The sequence below is a fragment of the Centroberyx gerrardi genome, chromosome 13 (assembly GCF_048128805.1).
Source record: "Centroberyx gerrardi isolate f3 chromosome 13, fCenGer3.hap1.cur.20231027, whole genome shotgun sequence".
In the NCBI taxonomy this organism is placed as follows: Eukaryota; Metazoa; Chordata; class Actinopteri; order Beryciformes; family Berycidae; genus Centroberyx; species Centroberyx gerrardi.
This window is the reverse complement of record NC_136009.1, coordinates 10,246,321-10,256,409: the sequence shown is the minus strand read 5'-3', so window position 1 is coordinate 10,256,409 and position 10,089 is coordinate 10,246,321. Positions and strand designations below refer to the sequence as shown.

The following is a 10,089-nucleotide window of genomic DNA, read 5'->3' as shown; positions in this document are numbered from 1 at the left end:
AAACATCTTGTGTCCATAAAGAAGATCAATAGCTAACACTGCTAGTAACCTTTCTCTTTCTCTCTACCGGCCTGTTGAGTGGTTTTCCCATCAGCCTGAAGTGGAGGCAATCCTTCTCAATGTTGGGAAATATACCACTTCCTTTATAAAGCCCACAGGTTTGTGCAAACACCCATTGGCAGCTCTGGTGTGCTATAGTGGCAGGTAATCAGTGGGGAAAACCCGGGTCAATATTGTTAATTAAAATCTGCTCTTCTTTAGCTAGGTGATTTCGGTGGCAGGTCCTTTGCAGCTCCCTGAGTCCTGTACAACTGAATATTTTGAAGGTATGTTGAGTTGTAACACTCAGGGCAATTGTTTGCAGCACTAGTCTAGCATTTGCCCAAAATTTCTCCTTCAGTTTAGCGTCTTCATCAAAAGAGTCCTGTAAAATGTGGATTTTGGAGGCTTCTGTGACCCTTCAGTGTGTCCAATATTATTCTTTAGAGGTTTGTAGCTCAGCAATTAGCCAGTGCTCTTGAAGCCTTTTGTCTGCATAGCTAAGCACAACCTTCCTGTTACACTCTTTGTACAATGTGACTGCCCACATCCTTTTTTTCCACAGATATGTTCTTGACCAGGCTGGCTATAAAAGAAGCATTTAAATTTTTTCATTACTGGGTTTCCTTTATTTCTTCACTAAAAAAGTTTTTTTTTTGTCACCCAGGAAGGGTGATACTGATACTGATTTTTTGTCCACTTATGTAGAGAGCAAGGTCAATGCTAATCGCTATGGAGGTAAAGACTTTAAGTGATCCTTTAGGCCTCCGTCTTTATGATGAAGATTGAATATAACACCTGTCATCTCAGATGGTGTTTCAGAGTCTCCTATGAATCCGCTGGAATCAGAGCTCATTATGCAAATGCCAGGCTCCTCATGGGTGACCTTGTTGATGGAAGTCACTGAACCCGGGGCAAAGGGCTGTCAGTCAAAAACAACATGAGCTTTCATTAGCCCTTCCCTCGCCATCTTACGGATGATTATATACCGTACCGGGAATGCACCGCACACTAGTGCAGAACCATGTGAGGCTTTCCCTTTGGCGCTTTTTTTTTTGGTGTCTCTCCGGCTACCAGGTCACCTTTCCACCCATCTGGGCTGTTCTCCAGTCTCTTGAGTTCAGATGCTGATAGAGAATCAGAGCATATCTTTCAGAGTCAATGAGATTATTTAGACAAGTGGTCATGTTTTACAGAATCCAGACAGGCACCTACCGCAGGAGATTTGGAGAGTACAGCGCCTGATCATTGTCACCTCTCTGTCTTTGAAAATTGCAATCCTCACACTGTTCGACATATAAGGTGTCCTGGTGAGTCACATACTACTGGTAATGCCAAAGGTTCAAATCCAATGATTGACCTTTATCACTTGTCATCCCCTCTGTCACTTCTGCCCATCACTTCTGCGATTCTCCGCTGTATTCTCTCGAATGAAGCAAGAACGACCTTTACCTCAACAGGGCTGGTAGTCAAAGGATGGAAAGGTCCTTGCTGGTTGCGGGCTGCCCCTCTGATAATTTCTCTGTCCATAAGTTTTCTCCTCTGAAATATTCATTTGCAGTAATTGTTCCATAAATAAAGACCTTTCTCTTTGTGGCTCATCCCAAGGGCTCAATCACTCTTTCCCTCTCTCTTGTCACTCATTTCTATTTCTCACTCAGTGATCATCTTCTTTTAACTTCAAAAGGCTACGTTCCAGGAAAAAAGCATCTCCAAAACCCATGTAATTTTGACATTTCACAACACCCTTTGTATTGGTTTTCTGATGTATACACTTTAAAACCTGCTTGCCTCAGTGCTGTAGCTACATGTATTTGTTACAGGGGAGCAGTGTGTATTTCTGGAATTATCCTGATATAAACCCAAAGGACAGGCTTGGTTGATACTTACATAGAAGGAACCAGGCACAACACTCCACACTGGAAAGATGACACATTAAATCTTCATCTTTTACTTCGAGACAGGATGTGACATTTTGGTTACATGACATTCATAAAAAATGGTTTATAATTATAAACAAACCTTTGCGTCTCCAGTAACAACCTTTTGGCCTTATTTCATTTGTTAGGGATTACCAAATGAATGACAGCATTGCTAAGGTGAATATACTATGATTATTACATCGGGCACATCTTAATTGAACTTTTCCATTATTAGATGGTCGTAGAATTGGAGAGGACTCCAGAATTTAAATTCTTTCCCTCACTGAGAGGCAATTGTATACTAAATATGCTCAATCTGTTCTGAACTGTCTGACCTTGTTTGAATGAAGTAAAAATTCAGGATTTTGAGATAATTTGGTTAGTAGTCTGAGCAATCACTGACTTCATTAACGTGCGGAAAGTGTTAGAAATGGCAGCAGCCTTCTGTAAACATTTGTTAGCAATGGTAAAAGAAGCTGGTGGCCACACCCTTCTGCTTCCTTTAAACACGTTTCAGTAGTTTGAAATTAGCCATCAATAGCTTGAAGTTTCAATAGCTTGAATGTGAGATATGACCATTTAAACAACTCTTACAACATGATTACAAAATGATTGCTATCATGAAAGTAAAGCACATTATGGGTTACAATAGAAGTTATGAATCATCTTAAGACATCTGTTTAAAAATAATTATGTGTTGAATGATCATATGTGTTGTTTTGAATGATTGTTTCTAAAATGGATAGCATTTGGATTCAGCTGTATCTCCATGTTAAAGGGGAATGCCACTCATTGAGTGGACAACCCTCTCCCAAGGTAGGAGAAAACTAGAAAACAAAGATAGCTCAGTGTAAAACATGGTGCTAACACTGCCAGCTGGTTCTCACTGGCACTGTCAGCTCCTCTGGATAAAACATCACTTCTCGGTATGGATGGGCAGCCTGGAGACTTGGTGGACTCCTACAATGTTTTCCTGAACTTTAGCATCCAAAAGGTTGTTAATGATTTTGTGATCACGGGTCATGATTTCCTCTTAGTGTAAAGTAAGGCTTTAAGATGGAGTTGAGTGTCTACCTGGATAGATTTCTAACTTTACTGAAACACAGCATCAAGTGAAAAGGGCACATCACAAGTTGAACAAAGGGCAAATCCATGCTGTTTCAGTTATAGCTAAAGAAAGTGTTTCTGGTAACTCGCATCTTTCTCTCTTTCTCTCTCTCTCTCTCTCTCTCTCTCTCTCTCTCTCATACACACACACACACACACACACAAAGGGGGGGAGGTTTTCATTATAATTTTGTCAGTCTGAAACCATGCAGTGCATGGTATATAGCGAATTAGTAAATATTGCGTTTGACATCATCTCTGTCAGTGCAGACCAGCCTCACAGCGGTGTTGATACTTTCACCAGTGGTTGTGTAAGAAATTACTATTTAAATGTCACTGGTTACAGCTACCAATGGACAAAATAAATAATTGCTTTTGCTATCACCCCTCTAAATATCAGACTGAAGCTGATGATTCATCCAACATATCCTACATCATTTGCTTTTCATTGTTTCAATGCTGATGGTGTTTACAGACCTTACTGACCCTTTTCTGTAGGTCTGCACTGTTGGCCTTATTACTAAAAAGTAATCTATAATTCAACAACTCCTTGCTCATTTCAAAAGCAATATGATTATTACTGGAGCAGTAATTCATACTTGTCAGATTACCTTTCCAGTAGGCTACACCCCAAGATGGACGGTTCTTATCTTAAATACTGGGGATACTGGAGCTGCCTCTTCTGTCAATAATGAGGGACAACAAACAGCATTAATGTCCAATACTGTGTCAAATACTGTGTGTCAAAGTAGTGATCATACTTCCACCTGGAGAGAGTTTTCTGCCCGTTCCCATCTAAACTACAGTAGCTTATAATGTGAGAGGAAAATAAACAAAACAGAGAAATTGTATTTGTTTTTTCTTGAAGGACACTTAATCTCTTGGGATTTGCCAAACAATGCAACGTGCGTGTACGTGCGTGCCTGCTGGTGTGTGTGTGGAGGGGAGAGAGAGAGAGAGAGAGAGAGAGAGAGAGAGAGGGAGAGAGAGATCTTCATCAAAGTTTTCCACCTAGGTTCGCTGCTCCTTCACTGGGAAACATACAGCAGATGAAGAAACACCACACTCTCCTAATTGTCTCATTGCAGAATGCACTTCTCAAACTGATGCTACCTGGGAGACTCCACGTTTGAGGGATCATTTCTCTGAATATTTGTTTTGGGTTTTTTTTTTTTTCCGCCGGAGTGATCCTGGCAGCAGCATGAGTGGTGAATGCAGCAGTTACTACAGCGCAGACAGCGTGTTTGTGGACGGCTTCTCCTGCCCCAAACCTGGAAACGACGCCGCCGCGGTCTTCTGCTGCGGATTTAACGACATTAAGTACTGCTGCGATGATCCCAACAGCTTTTTCCCGTATGAATATGGATATATGTGGTGGCTGAGGTAAGGCACGCTCACGACACTTCATTTGGGAGTTTTAAACTGCCATTTGGCGTTTATTGTAGGCTATCATTTATTTTTATTCCTCTTTGGCTATAACCTTAATTATTTCTCTATTGAAATAAATCATATAGGCGATGTAAGGCGAAGTGAAATGGATAACTAATTGGAATTGGATAACTAATCAGAATCAACAGATGAACTAATTAACACTATGAAAATTAGGTTTTCTTAAGATTGCTTGTTGAATTTTTTTTTTTTTTTTTTTTTTTGACAATATCCAGCAGTTTAGGCAGCAGCACCTGTTTCAAACCGAACCACCCACTTGTCAGATTCTATTCCCCAGTGGGTCAGCCTTGACAGAAAATCTGTGACCTCCCCCTTTGCCTTTCTGGGTTCCCCAGCCTGCAATTGATCACTCTCCACTATTTCTGTACCCCATATGTTCCTGATGGACTGCTGCAAACCGACAAAAGCAAGTGGTGGTTGTTGAAATCCACTGTGTCCACACTCTTTCACTCTTTTATGGGAGGCGTGCTCAGTCAGGAGAGCTGGACCATTCTTTTGCCTCGGGGTGATATTCTGAGCTATACATCACCATATACATTTTTCATTTGTTTCTGAGCTATATGTACTGAATGCTTAAAAAATGGTTAAAAAAAAAGCCAGTGATCTTTTCCTGTATCTCTTTCCATCTGTGAGAAGCTTTTGTTAAGTACACTTGATCTCACTGCCTTTTCCCCCCACTCTCCTTCTCTCCATGTTTTAACCTTTGCCCCCTATCCCCCTCCCTCCCAATATTCTCTTTCCATTCCCTGCACATCATCTTATTCCCTCCTCTCCTCCCCTCCACTCAGTATCGGCGCTCTGGTGGGTCTGTCCATTGCAGCGGTGGTGCTCCTGGCCTTCCTCATCACTGTGTGTGTCCTCTGCTACCTCTTCATCGCCACTAAGCCCAGTCGTCTTGACAACGGCCTACCACTCAGAGCGCCAGGTCGGTTGAGGAGTCAGCTAAGAGTGAATGATGGGACTGCCTAAAGTAGATAATAATTATCGAAAGCAGGTACTCTCCAAGGCGCCCTCTCTGACAGCCTTGATTTCTCAGAAAATCTCTGCTATCAAGTGTTTTTGGAATTCAGCTCTGTACTGAATAGGTTAGTCATTTCTCTTTTGTGTGTGTGCGGTATAAAGCTGTCAATCACCTTGAAAGTTCGCTCGTGTGTGTGTGTGTGTGTGTGTGTGTGTGTGCACTGTCCAGCACCAGATCCCAGCGAGGGGCCCAGCCATGCCACGGGTCCGCAGGGCTTCAGGAAACACTTCATGAGCAGGAAGCTGGACTGCGACAACCAGCCGCCGGACCCCGAGCGGCTGTTCCAGAGGTGTTTCATGGCTACTGTCACCAACGTGAAGGTGGAGAGTCCCTCGTAGGCCTGCCGAGGGTTTTCTCCTTTAACATGGGACCGGAAGTCCAGAGGTCCAGAGGGCCACTGGATCTGGAAGCAGACTGCGCCGCGAGGGGGACAGCTATGACACTGTGGGAGGAACAGTAAGCAACATCATGTAGTGTGCCGCGGTGTAGCGGTGGGTGAGGACATGGGGAAACCCTCTGAGAAAGACTGCATTACCATATAGAGAGATGTGCTAAGTCAATTCATATGCCCCTGACTGCACCACTGGTACTGTGTGAAGGACATGCAAATACCCGTTGATGAGAAGATGTGTGAAGCTCTTAACCCCACTTATCAAGCACACACTGTGACGACTCTTCATGCACAAACTGCGTCTATCAATTTCCTTCCTTTCCTCAGCGGCATAACTAAGTGTCGCAGCCCATAGCAGCAGCGCTCGAGAGTGAATGAACGGATTCATTCTCTACCTAAAGCATACTTTGAAGAGCTCAGTGTGTCCTGGGAAGATGCTGCAGATGAGGCGCATGAAAGGAGGAAGCCTAGATACACTGAGCTAACAGCTGAGGCTGTGAAGCCAGGCTGCACCCTGTGGAGGCTGGGTGCTGTAGGTTTGTAGCCACATCTGCTACCATTTTACTCAGGGAGTGAGGGATCTGTGATGAGAGAAGTCAGTGGCTCTGGCTGAAAATAAAGGACATCAGTTGGGGTGGAATGGAAATCCATCTCTGTACCGAGATAGGAGTTTATACAATCATATGGCATAGCTATGTTTTGCTGATACAATTTGGTTTGTGAACTGCTGAGCAATCCACTTCAAGCCAGAGGGGTTCGATACCCCATTGCTGCGAGTGATGGTGAGGTCAGAAGTTATTTTATGTGATGTTGCAGACTATGTACACTACTAGTCAAAAGTTTGGACACACACATTTTTCTTTATTTTTACTATTTTTCACATTTTAGAATAATAGTAGTGTTCAAAACTAAAATCAACATCAAATCAAAACTATCTTATATTTTAGCTTCTTTAAAGTAGTCGCCCTTTGCCTTGATGGAAAGGCAAAGGCTTTGGAAAGAAATTCATACATAGGCATCAACTACACTATTTATATTTGTCTAACAAACAAATTTCACGCATTTAAGCATAAGCCTTTAGATCAAAATGGCTTTAAAAGAATGAACAAGCACAGATCCTGTACAGACACACAGCGCCTGTGTTCAATTGTATGCACTGAAGCACTGCGACACGGTTAAATTACCTAATTCCACTAACGTTTCTAAAATACCACAAGGTAACGTCACCTACCGTTTAAAGTTTGTAGGGCAGCGAAGAGGAGTTACTGTCTGCAAATCCCCGTTACTGACTGTGGAATGCTAAGTTTCACTTTTGTTTTCACCCCGGGAGACTCTGTGGATTGAGTTCAGTGCTGCTGGTCTGCTGTCTGTACATCTCCAAATGTGATGCAACATCAGGCGCATTAGAGATTGATTTAGATCCATTTCTATACCAACTTTGACCAACTTTTGATTTTGTGCCTCTGTATGAAACACTGCATCTCACAGCCAAAAACGCCCTCTAGAGGCCATCTGACGAAGCGCATCATCTCACTAAGCGTTACCTGACTGACTGACTGCCTGACTGCCTGACTCACTGACTGACTGCCTGACTGCCTGACTGACTGCCTGACTCACTGACTGACTGCCTGACTGACTGACTGACTCACTGACTGACTGCCTGACTGACTGACTGACTCACTGACTGACTGCCTGACTGACCTGAATTTGCCTCGTGATGGAAAAACATAGTACATTCAATCAGGTGTGTCCAAACTTTTGACTGGTAGTGTACATGGCTAAGTGTAGGTGCAGGGTCACTGTAGTGTAGTGAGAATAGGTTTGATCAGTGTTGAGAGGAGGCTGGTTATGGGAGGCAGGCTCTCATGCTCTCCGCCTTTCCCCTAAGAACCAAACTACTGTAGGTTTCTACAGAGCTGCTCCCCCTAAACAGCACCAGGGGAAGTCGCATCACATCCTGTGTACTGGTAAACTGCATCTGAGTATAAAGATGAATGTTTTTCAAGGCTACCTGGAAACTTTCTGACCATTCTACCCAAGACTAATGACCATTTTTTCAATACCTTATTTCAAAGGACTCCAAACTGACCACAGCTGTGTCATTATCTATCATTAGTAAATGTTTATGAGGAAATATTTGTAAAGCCACCGCGACCCTGACCTGGATGAGCGGCTGGAAAATGGATGGATGGATGGATAGTTGTAAAGTAAACATGTCTCATATGCTGATTGATGCTCCAACTCATTATTTTACATCCAAACAAATAGCATAGCATTTACAATATGACACCATGCAAGTCACAAAATTGTGAAGTGTTGCACTCTCCAAACTGCCGACATTTTAGCCTTTGCCTTAAGAGTTTTGATTGTATTACAATTTTACGGTTTATAAAAAAGGTAAGGCATAACAATGTTACCATAAGACAAAAGCTGCATTTACAGCTGTGCCCACTAACATACACTGGAACTAATGGATGGTCAGCTGCTTCTCAAATCTCCAGGCTTTTAAGTGCCCTTCTTTTTTGTAACTCATAAAGGCAGCTTAAGTATTTATATTCTCGTGCAAAATGTAGTGTCTTCTAGTCTCGTGATAAACGTTACTTGTGTAATTGTCATTTGCAAACTGACCTCAATTTGTCCATTATTCAAAATATTATTTTTTCTCAACACTCTTGCAAATGTTATTTTATCCACTAAAATGTACCACAGATTTGTTATATTCTGTTATAAGTATTTCTAACTAAAAGACAATAATTGTCTCTTATAGAATTAATACTTTTAAGTAAAAGACATACATACATATACAATGCATGTTTCACAGAATGAAAGAGGGAAACAAGACTGTCACAAAAGTAATATTTAAACAGGATTCTGTTCATTTCCATATGGTTGAAATTCATGACTGTGAGTTTGGCCTCATGCTGATGTTTTTTAAATGCCATGAATTCCATGAATGTACGTCCTTCTCAATGTTCACACAGTTCTATAAAGCACATCAATAAAATCAAACTGAAAAGAAAAAAAATCTATGTGTGTATGCAGGGATGCTGCCATTTCAGTTATAGACTGTGTGCTGGCCAGAAATCATGTGCTTTAAAAGCAACAGGTAATTAACAGCTCACTCCATCTGCAACGTGAAGTGCTGCTTACATGGGAAATATGGCAAGGAAATTTTAATGAGATTTAAACTCAGATTCACATTATCTAGAAAATGTAAATAATTATTTTGTATGCAAAATGAGATGCCTCTGACTCAGAGTGTTTATTTATTTTCCATTAGATGGGCATCACGAGGGAAGGAACAATATAACAAGACATGAGGTGGGATGTGAGTGATCTCTGAAGTAACCAAATCAAAATAATCAATTAAATTGTACTGATTCTGCTAACAATAGAGACTATTCTGAAAGGGATTGCACGTCTTTTTTCGTGAACTAAATATATATTTTTTTCCAGGAAGAAATTGGGTCTCTTAGCACCCACGTCTTTTTCAGACATTTTTTAATGAGCTACATGACTGCCAAGCTGATCTGATGTTTTTTCTCCCTGTTAATTGGACTGTCTTCATAACCTTTAGACCACCCACTCCAACAGGGACTCAAACAAACATAACATAAAACAGATTTATCTGAGCAAATCTGCTGGAAACACACACAGTGTGTTGGTGTAACGTGTGTGAGAGAGACGTAGAGGTGGCAAAGAGGTGTCTCTCTCTCTCTCTCTCTCTCTCTCTCTCTCAATTCAGTTCAGTTCAATTCAATATAGCTGACTATATATACTATATAGTGTTTATCTCTCTCTCTCTTGCTCTCTCTCACCCTCTCTCTCCCTCCCTGTCACCCTCTCTCCCTCTCACTCTTTCTCTCTCTCTCTCTCCCTCTCACTCTTTCTCTTCCTCTCACTCTCTCTCTCTCTTGCTCTCTCACCCTCTTTCTCTCTTGCTCTCTCACCCTCTCACTCTCTTTCTCTCACCCTCTCTTTCTCTCTCTCTCCCTCTCTCCCTCTCACTCTTTCTCTCTCTCTCTCATCCTCTCACTCTTTCTCTCTCCCTCTCTCTCTCTGCCGTAGTGCGGCTATGGCAGTTTAAGAGCAAAAGATTACACGGGTCACGGAGACTTAAACTCAGACACTTGTCTTTCATCCCAGTTCAGATCTCTCAT

At 42.0% G+C, this 10,089-nt stretch overlaps 1 protein-coding gene across 1 annotated transcript; it reads left to right on the top strand.

The window, feature by feature from the left end:
* The first annotated feature begins 4,269 nt into the window (after positions 1-4,269).
* Positions 4,270-5,876, top strand: LOC139926132 (protein shisa-like-2A). The gene is made up of 3 exons (XM_071917728.1): positions 4,270-4,451; positions 5,306-5,442; positions 5,707-5,876. The coding sequence occupies exons 1-3, from the start codon at positions 4,270-4,272 to the stop codon at positions 5,874-5,876; spliced, it is 489 nt and encodes a 162-aa protein (XP_071773829.1).
* The last annotated feature ends 4,213 nt before the right edge of the window (positions 5,877-10,089 follow it).

What these genes read in the sequence shown, in the direction of transcription:
- LOC139926132 (XM_071917728.1), top strand. Translation starts at nt 4,270, where the DNA reads ATGAGTGGTGAATGCAGCAGTTACTACAGCGCAGACAGCGTGTTTGTG. An exon ending in GGATATATGTGGTGGCTGAG is followed by an intron (nt 4,452 to 5,305) that starts GTAAGGCACGCT and finishes CCCTCCACTCAG; the next exon opens with TATCGGCGCTCTGGTGGGTC. An exon ending in CCTACCACTCAGAGCGCCAG is followed by an intron (nt 5,443 to 5,706) that starts GTCGGTTGAGGA and finishes TGCACTGTCCAG; the next exon opens with CACCAGATCCCAGCGAGGGG.